The sequence below is a fragment of the Neomonachus schauinslandi genome, chromosome 6 (genome assembly GCF_002201575.2).
Source record: "Neomonachus schauinslandi chromosome 6, ASM220157v2, whole genome shotgun sequence".
Classification (NCBI taxonomy): Eukaryota; Metazoa; Chordata; class Mammalia; order Carnivora; family Phocidae; genus Neomonachus; species Neomonachus schauinslandi.
In genome coordinates, this window is record NC_058408.1 from 83,761,197 (window position 1) to 83,786,917 (window position 25,721).

The window sequence follows — 25,721 nt, forward strand, 5'->3', positions numbered from 1 at the left end:
CATGCTCCCTGAAGCACATTGATATTTTGCTAAACTGTGTGCTATTTAATAAGCTCCCAATACACATTGTATACAGAGGTAGAATCTGTTTGTGACCTTCTGAAATTCAGTCTTGTAATCCGTTATAACTGTACCTGAATATGTTTACCTAACTTACAAAATTCTGATACATCTTGCCAGGCTTTATTTGAGAATATTTATGTTTTAAAGCTAATGTCCCCATATTTAATTATCATGTTTGCTTTATCAATCTTTTATTCTGTAACAGTGGTGCTCCCCCTCCCCCAAAAAGTGGTATCCCACACTTGAGGTGTTACTCATTCCTTCTTGAACATTTCCATTCCTTCTTGAACATTTTCCTGCTCCTCACGTCACCTCCTTTCCAAGCATTCCAGAGCCTCTATTCCCTCCGCGTTCCCTCATCCTGAACTCAGTGCATCTTTGACTCAGCAACTGGTTTCTGGGACTCCTTTCAGCCCTGCATGCCTCTTCACGTTCAGATATTCATAATCACAAGCTACATATCTTTCTGAGAAGGAAACTAGCTGAATCTGACCACAGAATGCAAGAAAAGAAGGAAGAAAAGTTACGTGATACAGCTAATCTGGGAGACGGTAAGGCTGGAGTTAGGGTTAGAGCAGTAGGAGGAAAGGTGGTGGTTGGGATTGGGAAGGAAAATTCTACTTTAATCGAATGGAACAGCCTATGGGCAGCTCCCTAAGATAGTGTTCAATATCAAAATGTCCAATAAATTTTGAGTCATTTTGTTGGTGGGAGAGGGAGTCCCCTGAGGAAAGATGGCATACATCTTGTTTCAGAATGTATTAGCAAGGAAAAGGGTTGGATCATCTTTATTTAGTGACATTTTTCTTAAGATAGTTTGTGAATTTATGCAGTTGGGGTTTCCTATCTATAGCAGAGGTATAACAGCATTGTCTACACCTAATGGAAAAGATATTCCCAAAAAAGGGTCATTGGAATTGAGAATATTTATGGTGTCTTTCTTTGGGAAACAGCCAGAATCATTCCACTGTGACCTTATTTACTCTTTTCCTAGTGTTTTCAGTGGAAAAGGCCCAAATGATTTTGATTTCTCTTATAGTCATACTTGGGTAACTTGTGAAGTTTATTGTGCTTTCATAGGGCTGAGATTTAGGATATTGGAAGCAGAACATTAGAAGTGAGATAAGCTTCATAAAAGTAGAGGCCTTGAACTGCCTACTGAGATGTAATTTCATAGCTAATCTAAGTGGATTTCTATTTAAAGTGCTTCAGTGCAATGTTATGCTGTATGTAATGGCACTTACTAGAAAGGTGTTAATGTTGCTGTTTCCACTGAATCAGTCTCATCTTAAATGCTTCATGATTTTATACACAATGGTGTAATAGGACGTCAAGTGCCTCTTCATACACACTTTTCATTAATGATCAACATTTAGGCTTCCTTTTGTGCTTAGGCATCACCTTTTGAACACCCATGGATTTTTCATTCTTTCGCTTGATTCCACTCTTGAGGAGAAGGACGAAGTGTAAAGGGAAAATATGAAGTTGGGTCTTTTTAACCTGGAACATACCTCTCCACACTTCTAGGAATAAAATACTAAGCCATATCCATCTTCTTGGGGCTGTGTGTTCAAGAAGCTCAGGGAACCAAGAGGCCTGCCTTTCTGAGATCTGCTTGAATGTCTCCAGGCTTGTTGGATGGTGTCATATTTTATTAATTGTGCATTTACACTGAAAGAGACGTTCCAGGATGGATCAGAGTTCTTCGTCACTGTGTGCATACAGAAGAGCTCCCTGCTGGTGGCCACAGCCATATGTGGCATGTCCACGCTTGGGACCCTGTCCCTTGACTGTCAGCAGGAAGGCCAAGTAGAGGAGTTGCTGCCCTCAGCTGCTGCAGGACAGGCAGGTTTTCCTGCTGCTGTCTTTAAGAAGGGCTCCTAGCCTCAAGAAGACATGGTAAGGTAGAAATATCTACCACCAGGCAGAGAACCAGGCAGGCACTTTGACCTCTGGTTTCATATGGGCCAGTGACTCACTGTCTAACCTCAGCCAGTGGCCCCCTGAGTCTGGGTTCCTCCTCTGAAAACTAGGAGGATCTAGACTTGGTAAGTCTCCATTGTTTTAAAGGGGGGCTCTAGAATTTCCTGATTGCAAGCTGAGTACATCCCAAAAGATGACCTCTACTTGTCCCAACATCTATCTGTCAGCTTCTCATATTGCACTTACAGTTGCCAGGCACTGGTCTAAGTCCTGAACAAAGATGATGTCAATCATCAGATGACACTGAAAGGAAGTACTGTTATCATCCCTGTGGTGGATGCCAGCTGGGGTTCAAGCTCAGACAGCCTGTCCTCAAGCCCATGCTCTTAAACATTACACCATGTTGACATCTGCCACATCTAAAGCGCGTCCTTTTTCTGGTGGCCTTGGGGAGGAGATTAAATTACTTTTTGGTGGAGGAATCCTAGGCATGCAAAAAAGTGGCATTCAGGAGTTCTGGCTTCTTCAGTGAGAACAGCAGAGTCTATTTTATGAGCCGCATATTGAAAATCTTTCACAAAACTTCTATTTTATTCTGCATGATGTTTATGAAAAAGCTGAGACATCGACACAGGAAAAGAGCAAAGATACCTGGGGTCTCAGCTGCAATTAGAGCGTGAGAGTGTATGTGCCTGATTACTGGTTTTGCTTGTATGTAAATACAAGTCGCTGTGCTAAGCAAAAAATAATTGTAATAGATTCATTGAATCATAATGCAGCCAAGTTTCACTTAGAGCTTTAAACTTGCAGATGAGGCTTTCCCTAGGGCTCCTGTCTGATTATAACTGCTATGCCTGACCTACTTAACAGCTTTTCACAAGGTGGCTTAAAAGCCTCCCAGGATATAGTCATACATGGAAAATCCTCCAGGAGTAACTTTCCATAACCCCTGATCCATTGGTTGGATATTCGGCGGGCCATGCATCACATAAGGTAATCTTGTTCATGCTTGTAGTTTTCACCTAGGCACAAGTCACGGGTTAATTCTGAAAAACTAGACTCGACAGTGGAGTGACTAAAGGGTTTCAGATCCAGAGGCATTTTGCGTGATAGAATTTGGTTAGGCGTAACTGATCAAGTTAATGCAAGAGAGCCAGGCACCACTTCTCAGGACTTTGGCTTTTGATGTAATCCAGTGTCATGTGTTGAGAGTCTTCCCTTTGGTAATTAGCATATTCCTCTTCTCCTTGTGTTCATGGCAGGGATGAAAGGAAATGAGATTGACCTTTAAAGAAAATACTCTGTCTTAACAGAAGTGAGTCAAGGGTTTGAGTCTATGTTAGAACTGTCTGTCTCGGTCTGTACCAAGTCACCTACTGACTGGTGAAAAATCAGGTGGTAGGGAGAAGACTATTCTTGTCTGTGAACCTAAGAGATGTGACCTTGAGCAGACATAATGGAATAAACTACCATCCTCTCAACCGTCAGCATGTCTGAGGTACTGGGAGCTGGCAGTCCCATCCAGAATGGATTCAGGAAGCTTAAACAGGCCCCAGGATTAGAACTAAAGTGGCCTTTCTGAAAGAACTTGGAAGCCAATTGCAGTCAAGCCTCTGCGGTCAATGCATGTGAGCAAGAGTAAAGAAAGTGAGAGTTATCAGCAAAAACCAGACGTCTGTGTTTCTTTCCCAGACTCGTACTCTTTATAGTTATTCAGGTCCGAGCACATCACCTTTCTTCTCCCATTGTCCTTTCCTTGTTTGTCCTCCCTTCTTTCTCTATTTGGTCCTGTCCCCCACCTCAGTGGCCCTCCCCCCTGCTTCTCTCTACTCAGCTGTTTCATTGCTGGGTCTGTGGACACACTGAGACCCCTGGGGTTCTGTTCCTAACCTGCTGCCTCTCACTCCTTACAAACTCCATGTTTGCTGGGCCTTTAGAGGACTTTTACCCTTGGTTCCTCTTCTGTGCCCTGTTGGACCATGTTTTACTCCATTCTGGAGTTATTCTCCAGCACTGGGATGTCTGTGGGAGAACAGGGAGACAAGAAAGGTGAGAAGAAGATTTGGAGAGGTCTCTGATGAGCCTCATCTGCCTCACTCCACTTTCACGGATCAATTCAGAGCAACCTCATCTTTTGGTCCCCAGATCACAAGGTTGGCTTTCTGCTGGCTGGCTAAGTCATCTCAGTGCTTTGAACCTTTCCTTAATGGCCCTGCTTCCCAACTTTTGCCTCCTTTTCTCTGTGGTCTTCTGTTGTCCTACGTAACACCTGTTGAGCCTAATTAAGAATTCCATTTGTTCTTCTCATTTCACATCCTGGCCTTGGGGAATCTATTTTATTATCTTATATGCTAGCCAGTCTAGGAACAAACACATTGTGCCTGAAGTTTCCATGATGCACGAAGAGTGTATGTATGTGGAGTTTGGGGGCAGACGCTGGTAGGATGCTCACTGCACGTGGAAGCAAGAGCCGTGGAATTCGCATCTGGGATTCATGAGCCGCTTTTTCCCACAAAGCGGAGGGCCCCAGCCAGGCCCACCTGTTCCTGTACATCCTTCTTGGCACATTCCTATTCTGAATCTCGAGCATCCTTAGTCCACGTAAGGTCTCTCCTCCTCACCCACTGCAACTCCCAGAACTCCATGTTTCCCCGTGCTGCCTGGCCGAGTGAACACAACAGCTTCAGCAGCCTGTCATGGCTTTCTAAAGCGCCTTGTAACTGGCACTTCAGTGGTACGGAGCTCTTTTCTCCAGCAAGAGCCGCTGAAGGGCTTTAAGTTGAACAGTGGCCATGATGATAGGTTGAACAGTGGCCATGATGATAGGTTTTTGTATGAATCTCCCCTAAAAGACCCAATATGAAGGCTGGAAGAGCAAACTGGGAGTGCTCCTCTGAGAAAGGCAGAGATGCAGGGACACACCGCACTTGCTGGCTGGAGTAATTAACCTGGGGACAGGAACCACTCAGACCATTTTGGGTCTGTTTTAAAATTTCTCAAAACAGCTGCCTGGTGCATAGGACAAAGGAAGGTAAGAGCAGGAGGGAGAACAATAGCTCCGCCACCCCGCCCCCCTGGCTGTAAGTGCCCTTGACTCAGCTGCCAGCCCGGTTGTCTGTTGTTGTCTCTGATGAATCTTTTCCTTCTGCTTTCAGCTCGGGGAACTGCTTCACAAGTTACAGTTCGTCATGACGTACGTGGCTCCTTGGCAGATGGCTTGGGGTTCTTCATTTCACGTGTTTGCTCAGCTCTTTGCCGTCCCTCGTATCCTTTGGGCTTCTATTTTCACCCACGAGCTGAGAGTCACATTTTATGGATGCAAGCTTTTCATTGAACCCTGGCAATGAAAAGATTTGAAAGTCTTTAAGATTACATTTTAATGGGGACGTGGGGAGGCACTTTGGATTCCCCTTAGGCCACTTAGCCTTAAAAGATGTTGCTTAATTTTGAACTCTTCTTGCTTCCTAATGCATATCCAGGATTACTTTATTTTTCTCTGATTCTTCCATTTCCCACGCCCAGATCTGCATTAAGATATCCTGTCTTAGAAAGTTACTGTTTAAATGGTTCAGTTGACTTGTGCAAAATAGTGTAAATCGATCTATTATTAAACACGGTGGATAGGGCTAATGGCTCTGATATACTATTATGGATTATCTAACACTATATTAGGATAGAGTTTGGTAATCATATACTTGAGTAATATTCAAAACTCAGAATTAGATATACATAGAATTACCCAAAGTCTTCTAAAGACGAAAAAACTAATAGATGGTTTTGTTTTGTAGCTGCTCTCAGCCAAGAAGCCTAGTTTTGCCGTTTGTAGGTTCATTTGGTTTCTTTGTCTGTTTTTAAGTGTTGCCATAATGATAATTAGTTTTAATTTACTTCAAAACAAACTTGAGATACTCCTTGTAGGGATCACTTTGACACAGGTAAGTTGTGTGGGGGGTGTGTGCGTAAGTGGAGAGAGAGAGAGAGACTAATAAAAAATACTCTTGAAGAGAGAGAGATTAGACAAAAATATCCTTGACTCAGGCCTAAAATTTGCCCTCAAAGGCTTTCCTTCCCACCTCATTTATACCTCCTAAATGTGTGCTTTCCACAATGTGTTTCAGGAACTACTTGTATGGGAATCCCTGGAGAAGCTTGTTTAACGAAATCCCAGAGCCCAACACATACTTTTAAAATCACATTTCAGGGGGTGGATCCTGGAATGTTCATCTTCCAAAGCCTGCCCAGGATCCTTACCCCACTGGCATGTGTGACCCTCAGTTCTATAGCTTCCTTCCATACGATGTCCACACAAGGCTCATTAAGACGATTCATGAACAGTCTCGGACCTGAACTTCTTGTACAGGCATGGAAACATACGTGGGATTAATTGTTAAAGGATAATATAGTCTAGGCTTTTAACAATGCCCTTCTCCAGACTCCTCTGTTTAAAAGCATCTTTTTAAGCATACCAGGAGCTGGCCTTACAATGCACGCTGTTCTGTGCTCCTATTCTTAGACCTGCATTGATATTGCTGAAGTGTTTCAAGGTTATTTGGCAGAACAAGCTAAGGAAAAAAAAATTGCAAGAGTGTGAGCTCTTACACGATTTTTTCCCCTTTAACTGCAATCATTTTCTACAATACCAGTAATTTTGGTTTTTCTAAAGAGTCCTTTAAAACAAAGACAGTGAGCTGAAAGAGAGGTGATTGTTATTTATTTCTGAAGTGTGTCTCAGGCATCCTATCTAGAGTTTACAGCCTGTTTATTAAATGAAAACTACTGGATGATGCAAATTTGTGGTTCAGGAGTTGCACAAAGAATGTGAAACTTGAAGTTTATGATTCCCAATTTTATCCTAACTTTGGTCCCATGCAGATCTGTAGCATTTCTTGTGCCTATTTATGCCTTGTTAGGTGAGTCCAGCGATACTAATTACTCCTTATGGTTCCACAGCTGAGTTAAGACCCTCCTGGGAGCCATCACTTTCAATTACCTGACCTGTTTGTGTGCTGAGGGTTCACACACAAGCACTTCATGTCTGGCACTTAATATCTCCTATAAGAATAAACACGGCATTAGTATCCACCTCAGATTGCACACGGTGCATATTAAATCTAAGTGCTTTCTTGGTGGGTGACTCATTCTCAAGAAATTGAACATTTGAGATGTAGATTTCACTGGGCATCTTATGGCTCTGTTTTAGAACACTTGATCGATCCCCGTGCTTTGTTCCCAAAACTGCCCAGGATAGTGACATCCACGTTTTCCCTTCTCCTGAGATACAGAGCCTTCAAAGTGACCTCGGAGCCTGACCACTGCAGTTATGTGACAGCTAACAGGACCCGTCACCCCCCTCCCCCTTATCCCAGGACACCCCATCCTTGACTAGTTGTAAAGGTAGATATGTGTTATCTGGAAGCCAGCGTTATACCATTCAGAATATAATGAGATCATAGTTTAGAAAAGCGGATGTATATGCCGTCAAGACAAAGCTATGAGGTTCCTAAGTGTCAGGCCTGGATCTTGACTAATTTTGAAATGTTAATTATTTTGTCACTCTATTAAGAAGCTGTGGGTTCAATCCTGGCATCAGGAAGGGACTAATTTGCTCCATTTTGGAACTGAATTAGCGTTCAGGCCAGCAGGGCACTGTTTAGTAAATTGCTTTTTCCAGTACTAGCATGTTTTCTCCCTCGGTAGCCTCTTTTAGTTTCTGAGCTTGTAGCCTCCAGGGACGGATGAGAATGCTCACCCTTTTACTATGTGTAGAGACCATGCAAGACCATTGTGTTCTAGTAATTACAGACGCAGCCAGATGATCTCTGTTAAATGTGTATATTGGGAAGGTTGCAGAATTTCTCTTTGGAATGTCATTTTGAGCTTCACATGGTTTGTTTTTAACTTTAAGGACTGACAGAGATGTTTTCATCTTAAATGTACGCTAATGGAAGCTTTTGACAGAGTCACCCTCTCCCTGTGGGTAAGAAACAAAGAGGGCTCCATGTGCGGGCTCTCAGGAGTCCCCGCTTCTCGGCGTTGTCTGAGCAGTTATACCGACAGGCTTTTATATTTGCCCTGAGCGTGCTGTATTTCTTTATTGATCTTCCCCTAAATAAAATAACCTCTGAGGCCACCTATTCACTTCTGCCCTACCTCAGACCTGTTAAACCTTATTTCCTTTCCTACCCCATTGAACTTCATTTACAGCTTCGCACTGCTTTCCTGACTTAACTTCTGGCTAATTGTTTCTGGCATTTAAAAAATGGACAACATAATCTTGGGGGAAATACGTAGAATCGAAAAGAAGAGCAGGGCCAGTCTCTCTAGCATCCTGCTCAGCCCCAGGTCCGTGCGGCTTTGTCCTGGTTTTTCTGCAAACCCCCCAGTGCCCTCCTGCCCTCCTCCCATCGGAGAAATCCCCCTGTGGCTCTGCCTTCTCACGTTTTTTCAGTACCTTTACTCCATGACATCCCCCATGCAGTTCTCTTTTCTTCCTGAGACAAGGGGCATGGTTAATTTGGTGTGTTTTGTAACCCAGGTATTTAGATATTTTCAGCCTTCCAATGAAGAGAAAACAGATGGGTGATAATAGATCCCATGGTAGCTCACTGTTCTGTAGCTCTCCGTGTGAACCGAGGTCAAAATAAAAGGAATCGGACTTAAATTGTAGCACCACAGAGATCTTTTTGCTACCCAAACAATTCAACACCGGAATGGATTGTTAATGGAGGATATGTCATTTCACTCCTGAAGTTGCTTGGAAGTAAATAGCAAGTTGAAAAAAATAAAATAAAATAAAGACACAGTTATTCCTGAAGCAAAACTCTGAGCTTAAGTCTGAAAATACCTGGGGATGTGCCTATGACAGCACAAGGCTCTCCTTTTCTGGATTTACGTGTAAATGGGCGGTGAGGTCCCCACAGCCACCCCTCCCCAGCACGTGGCTGAGAGTATATAAAAGCATCTGGATGCCTGGGTCGCTTCTGTGTCCTGATTGGCAATGACACATAGAGTCTTCCTGTCTGTGTCAGGCACCCTCTCAGATTTCTAGAGATCAATTCATTGGTTTTCATCCAAATATGGCAGCAGTACTAATTTTAATATTGGACAATTATGTTTCTGATCAACCAGGGTGTGTAAAAGTGAGTCCCACCAGTAAGTGAGAAACCCATACAGAGCGCAACATGCTGTGACTTCATGTGTCTACAGTTTTAGCTTATAAACCAGACATGACTTGAGCCGTTGGTGTTCAATATATCACAAAAAATATTTTTTTGAATAGTGGGGAAAGAGTCTTTGAGAAACAGAGGTGCTACCTTCTCACACAATGCTATTCATTTCTTCTAAAAAGTGTAATTTAATTTTAATTATTTATAAAGCTACTTAATACTGTAGTAAATGTAGCACAGTGCGTTTTGTTTTGCTAATGATACCCTAGTAAAAAGAGGTTTTTTTCAAACCTGAGATATTAAATCTTTGCCATAAATCACCCTGAGACCGCTGGGATTTTTATAAGAAGCATTTGGTTTTCACGCTGGCGAAACAAGACCTAGCAGGATCCTACTGAAAGTTTTATATTCCTGACTCCATACACAGAGAGATCAAGTACATGCCCTCCTTTCTTTCCTTGGTGAGAAAACAGCTTTCATATAAACAAGTCAAAAGTTGAAATAGTATTTCGATATATAATAACAATAAAAAAAATGGTTTGTGGGTTTTTTTGCCTTAACTCAAAATTCTCAGATTCCGCCATACTTTTCTTTCAGACGATTGTCACCTCCATCTTCTCTACTCCACTGAGCCCGTTCCTCGGGAGTGTCATTTTCATCACCTCCTATGTTAGACCAGTGAAATTCTGGGAGAAAAACTACAAGTAAGATCCCAAAGTTGATGCTAATGTTCTTTTGCTAAAATTCATGCTTCTGGATGCTCCTTGACCTTCCTCCATGTCAAGGTTCAGGCTTTATGCCTCACTGGCTGGGGGCTGAACGTATCCCCTGGGGGCTCCCTCCACTCACTGCTCAGCCCGGGGGGCTTCCGGGCTCTGGACCAAATGGGCCTGATCGCAGATTTGCAGTCGGGTACCAGTCCGGGTTTCACTGGTCATGCAGGAAAAATGAGTTGACACTGCCGAGTATTTGCAACTGCCCTCAGAAAGGGTTTTGAGGGAGCCCATGTCGCCCCTTTTGCTTGGCAGAGATTGCCCCTGGATGGCACGTGTCCTCTCTCCACGGTACCTTCTGTGAGTATCCTAAATATGCGTGTCACGTGCAAGTGTGCATGCTTCACAACTCAACATAAGGGAGAACACCGGGTTTTCTAGAGTGCCGTTAAACTTGTAGAAGATGATTTATGTATTTTCTTGACTGTGTGGACTGGCCGGTCATCAATTTCCTCCAGCAAACAGTGATGGAGTGGGGGCGGTTACTTCTTGAGGGAAGGCGTGAAGGTGGAGTCATCGTCCGCTAAGTAATTTTCCAGAACTCCTCTTCGAACAGGTGGTGGAAGGGAAGGCTGGTGAGCTGGCCCATCTGCAGCTGGGGCAGAGGAGGTGGACTTTTATTCCAGAACTCCTCCTGGTAACTTATAGCCTTCCCTGCGCTGAGCCCCATAAACCCCAATCCGCCCTCAGCAGTATGTCTGCATTTTGCACGACTCTGGCCCTTGACGATGTGCTCTTTATGTCTTATACAAGACACCATTAATGGAGGAGGGCTGTGGTTTCTGTTTCTCCCCTTCAACGTAAAATGCACACCCTTGTGGGACAGGCAGAAGGAGGTAGTGATTAAAACTCAGCCTGGGGTGCCCACCTGCCTGGGCTCACATCTCACCTCTACCACTTAATGCTGGCGACCTCAGGCCTCTCTCTCCTCTTCTGTAAAATGGGGGCAAAATGAAGGGACCTACTTCACAGACTTGCTGTGAGGAGAAAATGGGTTAATATACATAGACCCCATGTGAGCCTGCGCCCCTGTGATTCTTCTCTGACTGCTCTGCATATAAGTCCCCGTTCCCCCTCGACCCACGCTGACAGGTGTTTACCATGACTACGTCCAGCGCATCCGGCAAGCTCACATTTAGGGGTGCCCTGGGGGAGAACTAATCGAACCTGAGCGCTCCCTGTGGGGCCAGTGCTGGGAGGCTGGGAAGCGGTGGGGAGACCATGTGGGTTCCTGGCAGGTTCCTCATATTCACGAGGGGTGGGATTTGGGCAGGACAACAAGTACCTGTGTGAAATTTTGCACAGAGGCGCGAGTCCTCTTCTGTGTTTGTTTAAAGAGATGCCGTGCATATTTACAGAGCCAGAGAGTAAAAGAAAATGACAGGCACTGACTTGGTACTTTAAGTTTCTTTAGGGGAAGACAATTTTGGGTATCTTTTTGAAGCTCTGAAAACCACGTTTGCACTTGTAAATAAGAGGACTGGCAATGCCATTGCTCTTAACGATGCAGGAAAGTGCAAGATTGTTTCAACTGGATCATTAGTATAAAAGATTCCTTTGTGTCTCCTAGTCTCAGTTAAGTTAGGAGCCAGTCTTTCTGGCCTGGAATCTGACATAAGCAAGATGCATCCGCATTGAGCTGGAAAGGGTTTTAAGTGTCCCCGGCAGGAAGGGGGAATGGACGAGCTCTGTGGGGAGGTTTAAGTGCAGGGCGGCGTCCTAACACCTGTGCGGAGCAAGATGCTTCTGGTGTTCTGTGTTTGCTTACTTAGTTTCCTCACTTGCAGGATTCAGTATGGTACTTGAACTGTCAGCTTCTGTGAGTTACTTACGTGTATGGGCCTCTAGAGCAGGCTTCCCATTTCTTTACTCAGTGTCACAAATAATTGATTCTGTTGTGAGCCATTATGTCCCAGTTCAGCGCTGTTACCTGTGGGAGGGGTCTGCCTTCGCTGGGCCTGGCTGCGGGTGGGGAGGGGCATCAGGCTCTTTGGGCATGGATGAGGCTGTCCAGCCTCTACGAGGTCTCGCCGAAGGAGCCAAGTTGGAGAAAATGTTCAGTCCCACTGGGGGAAAAAGTTCCTGATGCAAAACCCAGGCTGGTCACCTTGTGTTAAGCATCAGAATACAGAGCCCGGTGCCTGGCTGCTTAAAAGGTCAGTGATGGGATTCAGGACAGTAAGAGGTGGGTAGCAGGAAAGGAAATGGCAGGAAATCTCATCTGGATCCCTGCAAATGCTCTGGAAAGCTCATTGTAACTATCTTAAACTGTTGGCTTTTATTTCAAATGCTAATGACTGCTCACTTTCTTGCCTGAGAGCATCTCTCCCTGCTCCACTGCCCACAAACGAGCACTGGATTACGGGGCCATTAATTCTGTGTGGTTGTTTACTAGTCATCCCCTCACTTCCAAAGGCCCATCAAAGAAACTCTTCCTCTGGAGGCGCGGTGGGCACGTGCTGCCAGTGGGTACCCCGGCACGCCACCCCTGGCCTGGGCTGCGGCCAGTGCCCTCGGGGGCGGTCCCCTCTCCTGGGCCTCCTCTCCCTTGCCACCCCTCCTGCCTTGCTTGCCACCCGTCCCAGGCCTCCAGACTTTCTGTCCAGCCTTCGAAAGCTGGCTTTGTTTCTGCAAGTCTCCATTTAGCCCAGCACTGTAGTGAAACCATTTCATATATATATTTTTTAAAGTTTTTAAAGCTTTTATTTATTTATTTGAGAGAAAGTGAGAGAGAGAGAGCACAAGCAGCGGGAGGGCAGAGGGAGAGGGAAAGGCAGACTCCCCACTGAGCAGGGAGCCTGATGCGGGACTTGATCCCAGGACCCTGAGATCCTGACCTGAGCTGAAGTTAGATGTTTCACCGACTGAGCCACCCAGGTGCCCCATGAAACCATTTTAATACCCGAAGAAACTGATAAGTAAATCATCAGCCACCTGGTACGTATGACCGGTCTGTTTTCCCCCTCCTGGGCTGTCTTGAAATCCACAGGCTTCCTGTTCCCCAACACGTGTCCTCTGCCCTCCTGACTCCACCACACTCTTGTCCGTTCTGCACATATAGCACCAGGTTCCATGCTGTCTCAAAGGCCTGTGGTGGCTCAAGCTGCCTGAGGAGAAGAAGAAATACTACATGGACCAGCCCTATCCAGTAAGGAGCTCTGCATTGTTGGAGATGCTCTGCACCTGCACCATCCAATATGGCGGCTCTACTGGCCATGCGTGGCTGATGACCATTTGAAATGGGGCTACTGTGACTGAGGAACTGAATTTTTACTTTTTTTTTTTTTTTCCCTTAGAGCAAGAGAACCAGGGAGGCGAGGAGCAGAGGGACAGGGAGAGACAGAATTTTAAGCAGGTTCCATGCCCCACCAGGCACCCATCATGGGGCTCGATCTCACAAGATCGTGAGATCATGACCTGAACCGAAATCAAGAGTCAGACACATAATTGACGGAGGCACGCAGGCGCCCCCTGAATTTTTACTTCTTCTATTTAATTGTAATGAAATAAATTTCAATAGCCACATGTGTCTAGAGGCTACCACATTGGACAGCACAGATACAGACCCTCCTCAGTCTTAATCTCAATTTCCAGCTTATTTCCCAAAACGTTCTGTCATACCTCACATATTGTGGATTTTTCATCCCAAGCCTTGCCTTGGGCTGTGTCCTTCACGAAACCGTCCTCCCCTTCCCCAACCCCATTTCCCATCCATCCACACCCACCCAGATTCCACTCTTGATGTAGGAGTGGTAAGGCTCAGGAAGGCCTTTGGGATGAGAGGTATAGCAGCTGTCTTTGGAAGATAAATTTGCCTTGTGGCCATCAGCAAATTCTACCCAGGGTTGGCATAGACTATACTTGTCTCCAAGTTTGGACTTGTTTCTTTTTCATCTTGTGTCCCTAAGGGGCCACACACATAGTAAGTGTTCTCTATTTCTTAAGTGGATTGAGTCCCACAATATTGTGTAAAAGGGAAAGGAAATCTAAGTTCACTGTTAAACTGATGTTCTCTTGATTAATAAGGGCTTTAAAATCTGTCTTAATGAGCTCTGCCTTGGGTCCCCACTTAAATTACAGGCAAGGACAACAAATGCACTATAATAATAGTGCCTTGTGTGTATAAATCCCCTTATGTCAGAGTATTTTAAAAGCTTTAGAAACAAATTCTGATATTACGATATATCACCCTTCTCCTTATATATAAACAATCACTAAATAACCAAACTTTGTCATTAACGTGAAACAAATGTTTAGGCTATAAAGTATTGATTCGTGTTTTTGGTTATCTCAGCAAATATCTTGGTCCTAAAGGAGTTGACTGTCTTCAGCCCTAATGAATGAAGGGTTCCATTAATAATGAGTTTGTTTGGATAGATCAGAAGTCTTGTACAAGATGTAAAATATCATTGCTATGAGGAGATGCATAGAACAGCTATCTGAAAGACAAGTATAGCTTTCATGGTGGTTACATTTCTATCAGATTCTCCAGATTGGTTTTAAAATGTTAAATCGGAGGCGCCTGGGTGGCTCAGGTCATGATCCTGGGGTCCTGGGATCGAGCCCCTCGACACGGGCTCCGCGCTCAGTAGGGAATCTGCTTGTCCCTCTCCTCCTCCAACCCCCCGCCCCCACTAGTGCTGTCTCTGTCTCTCTCTCAAATAAAATCTCTAAAAATAAAACAAAATGTTAAATCATTCTGGGCATTATCCTTCTCCACAAATGAGCATTAAGCATCTACGCGAGGGCACTGTGCTAGGCTTTAACCAGTAGGAGTCACTTTATGTGATTGGTCTGCAAAAACATCCAATACTGTATTCCAGTGTCCGTGGTCCCACCCTAGTTAGCAAGAAGATAATCAGCATTACTTAATCCTCAGCTCTCCCTGAGGCAGTGGTAGGACGTCAGAAAGTGTGAGATTTATAGTCTGTCAGATCTCGATTAAAGTCCCAGCCCATATGCTTGGTTAGGTGTTTGGGAAATTATTCAGTCTGTGAGCCTCAGTTAACTCCTCTGTAAAATGGATTGACTGGCTCTCTGTGCCTCCTTAATCCTGTCCGCATTTTGTTCTCCTTAGCTATATTTCTATCTTCTCTCATTTGACTTTTAATTCAGTTATGTCTAGACATATTTTATATGTCCTTACAACCTATCTGAAATCCTTTCTGAAATGGCAGAGCACAATCATACCAACCGGTGAAAGGACACAAGTATAGAGCATGTAACATCAAATCCACAGACAGCGCGCTGTCACACACCCCTTAAATATCAGTCTTCACCTTTAAGCGCTGTGTTTATTTTGATGCCTTACCCCGTCACAGAGCCTGGTCCTGTTCTTTGAGCAACACAGCAGCCTGAGTTGAAAAACATCTCTAAAGCGTCACAATTTTGTGGTTTATCAAATGACAGACTATACGATCCAAATATTTCAGCTAGTCTCCATGGGCTCCCGTGAATCTTACTGTGTTATTTCCCAGTGCCTTCATGGGTTTGGAATACAGAAGCGGACCCTTGGAATTACAGACTCCCCCTGTGCTGCTCATGGAAGGGAGTTCTCCAGCCTCTTCGACTCTGGGTGGAGCAGCGCTGTGCCTTCTTAGGCAGCCCTGGGTGAGCTTTGTCTGCCACGGCTGTGGGCTCTTCACTGTGCTGGATCTGTTCCTTGTGTTCTCACCTGGATGCCACAATTCCCTGGATACACCTGCTGCTGCCCGAGCAACTGGCATCCTCGTGCCTCCTATGTATCTCTCCCTTCACGGCCCTCTTTCAGGCTAAACAGCACTAACTATGTTTTGAAATGGTCCAGACGTCAGGCATTACCCGCCACCCTCATCCAGATGTTTACTGGGCTGTCTCTAACCCTCCCCTCTAGCCTGTTCCAGATGTCATCTACTCAGCTCGCAGTAGATGTGACTTCCTGTGAGCCAGATGTTCTGCTCTCATTCATGCCTTCTAAAATCTAAAACCTCTCAATTATTTTACTAAAGTGTTGCCAAGCCAGGCCTTCATCATCCCAATCTTATGTGTGTGTGGTTAAATGAAAATCAGAAATTTACATTTCCGGGGCATCTGGGTGGCTCATTCGGTTAAGCGTCTGCCTTCGGCTTGGGTTATGATTCCGGGGTCCTTGGATCGAGCCCCTCATTGGGCTTCCTGCTCAGTGGTGAGTCTGTTTCTCCCTCTTCCTCTGCCCCTCTGCCTGCTTGTGCTTGCTCGCTCTCTTTCAAATAAATAGATGAAATCTTTAAAAAAAAAAAAAGGAAAGAAAAGAAAAGAATTTACATTTCCTTTACCAACTCTTGACCCATCGGCTTTAATATTCCAGTCCATAGAGGTCCATTTCAATGATGCTGTTCATCATCTCTCCAGCCCCTCACTTTCACTCTCTGCAGACCCGCCACCATCTCTGTCTTCACGCATGGTTTGTTAATGAGGATGTACTAGGACAAGTCCATGGGTGCCTGACTTGGGCAAGGCCGTCAAAGAGAGAAGTTCTCAACGTCACATTTTATTTTTTACCTTTTCACAATGGGGAAGATTTTTCTGGATGTTCTCTACCCACTGAGCTATTTTAAGCATGGTTTATAAGATCTTTGTGCAAAGCATGGAGTTTCTCAAAAGGCATTTTTTTTTTCTCAAATGCAAAGCAGCAAGCTTATTTGGCTTATGGGTTGATAGTAAAATGGAGCACTATATGGGCGCCTGGGTGGCTCAGTCGGTTAAGCGACTGCCTTCAGCTCAGGTCATGATCCTGGAGTCCTGGGATCGAGTCCCACATCGGGCTCCCTGCTCAGCAGGGAGTCTGCTTCTCCCTCTGACCCTCCTCCCTCTCATGCTCTCTGTCTCTCATTCTCTCTCTCTCGTAAATAAATAAAATCTTAAAAAAAAAAATGGAGCACTATAATTAAAATTTGCAATTAGTAATAGTAGTACAATAGCGCAGTACTGGTTCTCGTTTTTGTATTTATTGAACACCTGCTCACCTTCCCAAATATATTCATTCTCGCCTGTATAACTAGTCTGGAAGTAGAATTTCATTTTCCTCATTTCACAGATCAGAAAAGGGAAACCCGGGAAGTTAAATAACTTGCCCAAGGTCACAGAACAAGTCAGTGGCCAAGCCAAGACTTTAAACCAGGTCTGGTCTTATTCCAAGCCTTGAGCACTTTCTGTTATGTCCCGAGCCCTCTCAAATGCCTCCCACACTATAGACGGTTCAGTGAATGCCCGTTAAAGGGCTCGCTTGGGACAGGAAAGAGGTGCCCTCCCAAGAGCCCCGTTCAGAGGAGGAGCCAGGCTGGAAGGACAGGCAGGGCAGCCCAGGCCCCGAGGCCCCTTCCCTGAGTGTGCCTGACTCCAGAAGTGGCTTCTTTTAGTCCGGGGGCCACGGCGCGGCCATTCTCAGCAGGGCTGCCTCCTTCACGGGCCCTGGTCGTGTATGGTTGCCCGGCCGGCTCTCAGCAGCTCCAGAGCCCGAGCCGGGAGGCGTGAGGGGTACCCCTCCGGTGTGGCCTGCCGCCTCCAGCCCTGCCAGAGCTGTGAGCATGGGACCTCTCACACTGGGAAATCTGTGATCACCGACAATGTGAGCCTCCTTTCCAGGTCTGGAGCCATGAGATTAGAGCAGAAATGCGGCTTCATGGGCACTCAGGAACCACCTGCTGTCCTGAATAAAATCTCAGGCCCAGAAAGGTGGTCAGACTAATTCAAGATGCAATTTTCTTTTTAAATGGCTGATCCAGGGGCGCCTGGGTGGCTCAGTTGGTTAAGCGACTGCCTTTGGCTCAGGTCATGATCCTGGAGTCCCAGGATCGAGTCCCGCATCGGGCTCCCTGCTCGGCAGGGAGTCTGCTTCTCCCTCTGACCCTCCTCCCTCTCATGCTCTCTGTCTCTCATTCTCTTTCTCTCAAATAAATAAATAAAATCTTTAAAAAAATAAAAAAATAAAAAAATAAATGGCTGATCCAAAAAATTCCTCTTGGAAGCCATCACTTCCCCTTAATTTTCCAGGGTGTTCAGTAACTCCAAACATCTGTGAAAGGAATGAAAAAAAGCCCCTCACTTTTCCTAGGAGCTAATGGTAGGTCTTTGGGAATCTCCCTCCACAGAAGGGACAATGCAGGGTTGTCTGGGAGCACATATAAGTTCGAGAATTTTAAAGTAATTTAAAAATGCTTAAGAATCACTGATAAAAGAGACGTGTTTTGGGGTTAACATAGCTCAGCCACTGCAGGGCCACATCTGGGAAAACAGTGGGTGCTGGGACTCATGGGTGCAGCCAGGGTAGGAATATGGACCAAGTCCCAAACTTTCCAAAAGGAACAGAAGTAAGGAGATACCAGCAAGGAACACTCTTAGTCATTGATGATAAAAGGAAGGTGTCAAGGCAGACTGAGAAGCCAAAAGGAGCTCAAGAGTTCAGTGTCCGTGAAGCTCAGCCAAAGGGCTAGGACTTGGGGCTTACTGAGAACCTACAGCCCGTGCAGGGCCTGCCTGGGATTTCACCTCCCTCTGCTGAAACTTAGCTCTGCGTACAATGTTTCTCTGAACTTTAGGCCTCAGGTAAGAAACAGACAAGCAAGTGACACTATGGCCAAAGGGCCAAGGCAATAGAAGACAGAATTCACACCAGAGTCCCAGAGATCTGTTGATTCTGCCTGGCCCAAGTGAGTTCTGGGGCCTCGGGGCAGGGAGTCAAGCAGGGAAGGCTGATCCTCTCTTTCCCCCTAGCCTCCGGGGTGGTGTGGGACGCAGGCCAAATGCTGCTCGCAGCCTTCTCATCCCCACAAAGTGAGACCGGTCTGAGGATTCAGCAAACACCGGGGAATGCAGGGCCACGGTACACGGAGAGTGATTCCTGATGACACACCCTCGCTCCTGGGTCCCGCTAGGCCTGATGGAGCTTCGGGCTGTGTGAGCCGGCGAGTTCCTTATTTTGCTTAAGTCATTTCCAGTTGGGTTTTCCATCACTTGAAATCCAAAGGTTCCTAATAAAAGCAAATGATGGCTTGCTCTTCCTCTCTACCTTTTATTTTGGGGGATTGACAGCATGAAGGTCCGACCTTTATTCCCATAATGCTGTGGTCCTAACTAGGCTCGAAGCCAGAGGTGCCCCCCGTCCCCTGTGGTACCTCCAGGACAGAGTGGCAGATCGGGAGTTTGAGCCTTTTCTGGTTCCATGGCCGACATGCCCCGTGTCTGAGGCCAGTTCTTCCATGTACCTTCTCTGCTTCAGATTTTTCTCAACTGGAATCTCTGGTCTGTGTCTGAATGCTGTTATGTCTGAGAAATTTAATGATGAACTTGGCCCCATCCTGCTGCTTTGCTGACGGTTGAGAAAGCTCTCACACACATACCCAGGGGTAAGGTTTGACACTTCAGGTGTGGCGATGAGCTATTATGCAAATATATTCCAGAAGGATGACGCTTTTGAGGAACTCCAGTGCAGCAAATTTCTCAAATAGCACTGGTTTGAGCTTATTATTCATTATGCTGTGGTGCATAATTTTACTCAGGGTCCTGTTACATTTTGCTGAGCAGTTAAAGAATTTGAAAAGTGCAGAGTAGTGAAGTTGACCATGTGCCTGCCGGAAGGAGCCCAACATGCCCACCTGCTTCCCGGCTGTCAGGGGCTGCTGACTCTACACTTCAAGGTCACGCAAGAGCGAGGCTTTGTGACTGAGTCAGGTTGATGGACGGTTTCAGGGGGTGTAAGTCAATAACAGCAGGAGGGCAGAAACCTTTTCACTGCAGCAAGTGAGGGTGGGGGAGTGTGTGTCCTTCCCCAGCTTTTAGGGAAGTGTTGGAGATCAGGCTGATTTCTTCCAAAGGAAGGCAGGAAATAGCTCTTAAATCCACATTAAATCTGCAAACTCTTTTATTGCATTGGATCACATATACAATAGTGCAGGAGATTTATTGTGTAGATCCAAGGCCTCTGTATAATGCAGGTTCACTCCCCAAGAACCCTGAGCACTTTAGGTCTTTTCTGTCATTGGCCAATGCTCAGAATGGATATTGTTGGTGGTGGTCAGTGTGTTCTCATTCTCCCCGTGACTGATGGAGTCAGCTGTGGGCCTGCCACTTTGGGTCCTGGGGAATGTGTGCATTTGAGGCTCTAGGTGAAAACTCATTCCTTAGCATTCCGGTGATCAGGTGGGGCTCCTTTAATCTTGTTACCTGAGCATATTTCCATGACTGACTTTAATCCTACTTTACTGAGAGCCAAGAGACCTGGCCCAGGCTTCACATATGGTTGCTGCTTCTTGGTACACAGTGGTACCAATTGATTAATGAAATTAGTACATAATGTGGACATGGAAGCCATACTCTTTTTTTTCTTATCCCTTTGGGAACAGGCTGCCATAATCACCACTCATACATAGGGTTTATAATACTTCTCGTGTCTGGATTGCTATGTTTGCTTCTCTCTGTAAACAGTTAAGTAGATTGATTCTCCCCTTCAAGATTTTTTAGATGAAAAATGACCAGTGATGGAAAAATAATTACATACATGAGAATTAGAAAAAAATCTATTATCTGATAAAAAGGGTAATTTAATGTATTATATTCCTTTTCCATTTGTGATGCCTTCCTATGTTACATTAAAGAAAGGATTTGTTTTTGAGGTTATAGAGTTGGAGCTTATTTTCCTAGTGTCAGTGAAGGCTTTGGAGAGAGGTATACTTTGAAGTGTGGGGAAGAAGAAGAAGAGGAAGTTCTTAGTCGGTTTTAAAGTAAATTGGGTAGGAAATGAAGTTTTTAAAAAGCAGTTTTTAAGAGCAGTCCAGAATGATAGAACACTAGCTTTCTATGTAAAGTTATCATGGATAAAGAACAGTCATCAGGGAGGAGGTTTTCTTAGCATTGTCAAAGAAGGTGTTTTTGGCACTATTTTGAAAAGATTTGTGCACCCTTATGTTTACGGTGTTATTTACAATAGCCAAGATATGGAAGCAACCCAAGTGTCCTTTGATAGATGAATGGATAAAGAAAATATATATAGATAGGTAGATAGATAGATATAAATATAGGTATATATTTATATATTCTATTTATATATATTTAGATATATATAAATGGGATATTACTTGGCCATAAAAAAGAATGAGATCTTGCCACTTGCAACAACATGGATGGACCTTGAGGGTATTATGCTCAGGGAAATAAGTCAGACAGGAAAAGGGAAATATCATACGATTTCACTTACAAGTGGACTCTAAACAACAAAACAAATGAGCAAATAAGAAAACAAATAGTCTCATAAATACAGAAAACAAACTGGTGGTTTCCAAGGAAGAGGTGGAGGAATGGGTGGAATAGGTGAAGGGGATTGAGAGGTATGAACTTTAAGTGATAAAATAAATAAGTTGCAGGGATGTAAAGTACAGCATAGGGAATATAGTCAATAAGTCAATAATATTGTAATAATGCTATATAGTAACTACACTTAATCGTGGTGAGCATTATGTAATGTATAGCATTGTCGAATCACTGTGTCGTCCACCTGAAACCAAATAATATTGTATGTCAACTATACTTCAGTAATAAATTTAAAAAAATAATTTGTTTAGGGAAAGGCTGGGGCGAATGCAGGACAACTGGGAGCGATGAATGAACTGGTTATCTGTTGCTTATTGTCCTTGAGCTCCTGGAGCCAGGATTTGACACAAACTATTTTGGTATTTGAAAAATCAATTTGAAAAACATTTTCAGGATAAACTTTACTATTCTTTTTTCCCCATTACAGAAAAATCTATACCCAAATGTACTGATGCGGGGATATCAAAAGCATTTTCTATTTACTCATTGTCTCTCATTGTTCGCTGGGGTGACTGGCCCGTTACAAGGTTAAAGGGAGTCTTTGTTTAGTTTTGCGTAAGTTGGCGGTCATCAACGCAGCTCTGTATTTTAATTTCCTACCCGAAGTCCAGCACGATGTTTAGTTGCCATCTTATGCACAGAGAAAACTGGGAATCAGAAGAATTAAGCTATTCTCTCCTTTACACCCCTCACACAGTTTAATAAGTCATTAACCAAGTTAGAAACAGAACTCAGGTTTTATGGACTTAAACTTGCAGTTTTAGTGGTGGGGTTTTAAGATGGAATGTGAGCAGACTACAGTGTCATGCTCTGGAAGCAAAGAAAACGGCAAAGGAAAAGCAAAGTCCATGCATGACAGCAGGAAACGCGCTGGTGGCCTTTTATTAAGTGCCACATCCTTTGGTGACAAAACAGCACGGTGTGTTAATGGCTTCATGTTCAGAGAGTGTGTCTTCTCAAGTTGCTACCTCTCCTGAGACAAGCAGCCATGCAAATGCGAGGACCTGAGTTAAATCACCAGTACACAAACGGGATTCGCTTGTTGCCAAGGATGACCGTGTCTTTTTTGCTGGGTTGGGGGCTCATCTTAATCCAAATTCTGTGCATTCCACCGGTCACTAATGAATAAAAAAACAAAACAAACAAAACTACATGAGTCTTCATTCCCAGGAGAAATTTCACCCACAACTCTAACTGACATTAGGCCTTTTAGAAGGATATAGCACCCGAAAGTCAAAACCTTAAATCAAGCATGTCAAACGTGGGGAAAAACCAACACCTTTTTGATAATTTAATCTTTATGAATCTGTTATAATCCTCTGCATCTCTATTTATTCAAGTCTCCCTTTGGCTGACTCTTTGCCCAACCGCATGCAACGTGCATGTTTTTATTACTATTTTTATTAGTTGCATTTGCAGAAAGAGAAGAAACACTTTTCACCCCCTAAATATTTACAACCTTCCAGTGAATGAGTAGTTGGACTTCATATCCTGTATTTGAAATGCTGGATAATCTTGGATTCTTCTGGCTGAAATGGGAGAAGCAATCTTAATTGGAAATGTAAGTGAGTTTGGATCAGAAATGAAAATTGCACATGAATGCATTATTATTATTGTAACTAAATTCAGGCCTGCTGTTAGCTATGGAGATTTTTTTATTTAAACTTTTTTTTTAGCTCTTTATAGATTCATGTACAGTTGAGAGAAATAATACAGAGGAATCCCCCATATATCCTTTACCCAGTTTACAGATGCTAACAGCTTGCAAAACTATCACAATCAGGATATTGATGTCGATACAGTCAAGATACAGAGCTTTTCTACCGCCACAAAGATCTCTCCTATTGTCCCTCCCATAAGCTCACACTTGTCCTTCTTGCTGCTACCCCCTTCTTAATTCCTGTCAACTACTAATCCATTCTCCAACTCTGTAATTTTGTTATTTCAAGAATGTTATATGACTGGAATCATACAGTATTTAACCTTGTGGGATTAGCTGTTTTCTTTTTTTTTTAAATTAATTTATTTGAGAGAGAAGTATGAGAGAAAGAGGGAGAGATAGAAAGAGAGAGAGAGTGGGGAGGGGCAGAGGGAGAGAAAGAAAGAATCTCAAGCAGACTCCCCTCTGAGCTTGGAGCCTGACGTGGGGCTTGATCTCAAGACCCTGAGATCCTGACCTGAGCCTAAATCAAGAGCCAGCTGCTTAACTGACTGAGCCACCCAGGTGCCCCGGATTAACTGTTTCACGCACCATAATTCAGTGGACATTCATTCAGGTCATTGTATGTGTCAATAGTTTGCCCCTTTCTAAAGCTGAGTGTATGGATATACCACAGTGTCTTTAACAACTCACCCATTGAAGGACATCTGTGGTGTTTTCAGTTTGGGGGTATTATGAATATAGCTTCTATGGACATTTCGAGTGAACATAAGTCTTCACTTCTCTGGGATAATTGCCTAAGAATGCAATTGTCATATGGTAGTGTTTTAAGAAACTGCCAAGTTTTTTTCAGAGGAGCTGTATACCATTTTACATTCCCCACCCCCGCCCCCAGCAATGTATGAGAGATCCAGTTTCTCCAGATCTTTGGCAGATGTTTTTACTATTGTTTCTTTTAGCCATTCTGATAGGTGTATGGTAATCTCTCATAGTGGTTTTAATGTACATTTCCTTAATGACTTATGGTGTTGAACATCTTCTACTGAGCTTATTTACCATTGGTATAATCTCTTCAAGGAACTGTTTGTTCAAGTCTTATGCTTGTTTTCTAACTGGATTTTTTTTTTTTTTTTTTTTACTGTTGAGTTTTGAGAGTTTTTATGTATTCTAGATACTACTACTTTGTGGGATATGTGGCTTGAAAATATTTTCTCCCTGTACCATGGCTTTTTATCCTCTTAATAGAGTATTTTGCAAGGGAAAGTTTTTAAAAAGATGTTCTTGTCTAGTGCACATGGACCCTTCTCCAGGATAGACCATATGCTAGACCATAAAACAAACCTCAGTAAATGTAAAAGGATTGAAATTGTACAACGTATGTTCTCCAACCACAATGGAATGAAATTATAAATCAACAGCAGGAGGAAACCTGGAAAATCCCCAAATATGTGTCAAAGGAAACAGTCTCAAACAACCAATGGGTCAAAGAGGAAGTGACAAGAGAAAATAAAATATTTTGTGATGGAGGAAAATGGAAACATAATATCAAAATTTATGGAATGTAGCAAAAGCAGAATTCAGAGGGAAATTCATACCTGTCAATACTTACATTAAAAAATAAGAAAAATCTCAAATCAATCACCGAATCTTCCACCTTAAGTGACTAGAAAAAGAAAAGCAAAGTAAATCCAAAGCAAGCAGACGGCAGGAAATGATAAAAATCAGAGTGGGAACAAATGAAATAGAGAATAGATAAACAATAGGGAGAATAGATGACATAAAAAAAATGGTTCTCTGAAAATATCAACAAAATTGACAAATCTTTACCTAGAATGACCAAGAAAAAATGAGAGAAGACAAATTACTATAATCACAAATAAAAGTGAGGACATTACTACCAATCTTACATAAATAAAAGGATTATAAGAGCATTCTATAAATTACTGTATATGAACAGATTAGCCTAGATGAGCTGGAAGTGGAAAACGTGAGCACCAAAAACTAGAAACATCGTTGAAAGAAATTAAAGAAGACAAATAAATCGAAAGACATCTCATGATCATCAGTTTAAAGACTTAAGAAAGTGGTATTCCTCAGATTGGTGTACAGATTCAATTAATTCCTGTCAAAATTACAACTGCCTTTTTTGTTTAAAAAGACAAGTGATCCTCAAATTCCTATGAAATTTCAAGGGACCCTGAATAGCCAGAACAATTTTTAGAAACAAAAGTTGGAGGACTCACACTTCCCAATTTCAAAACTTACTGTAAATTTACAGTGTTACTAACAAAACAATGTGTCACAGGTACAAGGGTGGACATATAGATTAATAGAGTAGAATTGTGAGTCCAGGAATAAGTTTATACATCTGTGGTCAATTGACTTTCCACAAGAGTGCCAAGACCATTCAGTGGGGGAAAGGACAGTCTTTTCAACAAATGATGCTGGAACAACTGGATATCCACTTGCAAAAGAATGCAGTTGAACCCTTACATCACACCATATACAAAAATTAAATCAAAATGACTCAGACTTGAGTGTAAAAAGCTAAAACTGTAAAACTCTTGGATTTGCAATGAATTCTTAAACACCAAACTCACAAACAACGAAAGAAAAATTAGACCATTGAAATTAAAAGCTTTTTACATTGAAGAACACTATCAAGCAAAGACAATTCCACTCTGAGGTATATGCCCAAGAAAATTTCAAAGAAGGTTTTCAAACAAAAACTTGTGCATGGAGTTCATGTTCCTAGAATCATTGTTCAAACTAGCCAAAAATTGAAAACAACCCAAATGTCATTATCTGATGAAT

At 43.5% G+C, this 25,721-nt stretch overlaps 1 protein-coding gene across 1 annotated transcript in view; it reads left to right on the forward strand.

The window, feature by feature from the left end:
* Window positions 1-25,721, forward strand: part of PCNX2 (pecanex 2) — a 302,267-nt gene that overhangs the window by 213,590 nt on the left and 62,956 nt on the right. Inside the window, exons 22-23 of the mRNA XM_021696119.1 lie at window positions 5,142-5,250; window positions 9,727-9,856. Coding sequence (XP_021551794.1) covers window positions 5,142-5,250; window positions 9,727-9,856 — 239 coding nt within the window. The remainder of the gene's footprint in view (window positions 1-5,141; window positions 5,251-9,726; window positions 9,857-25,721) is intronic.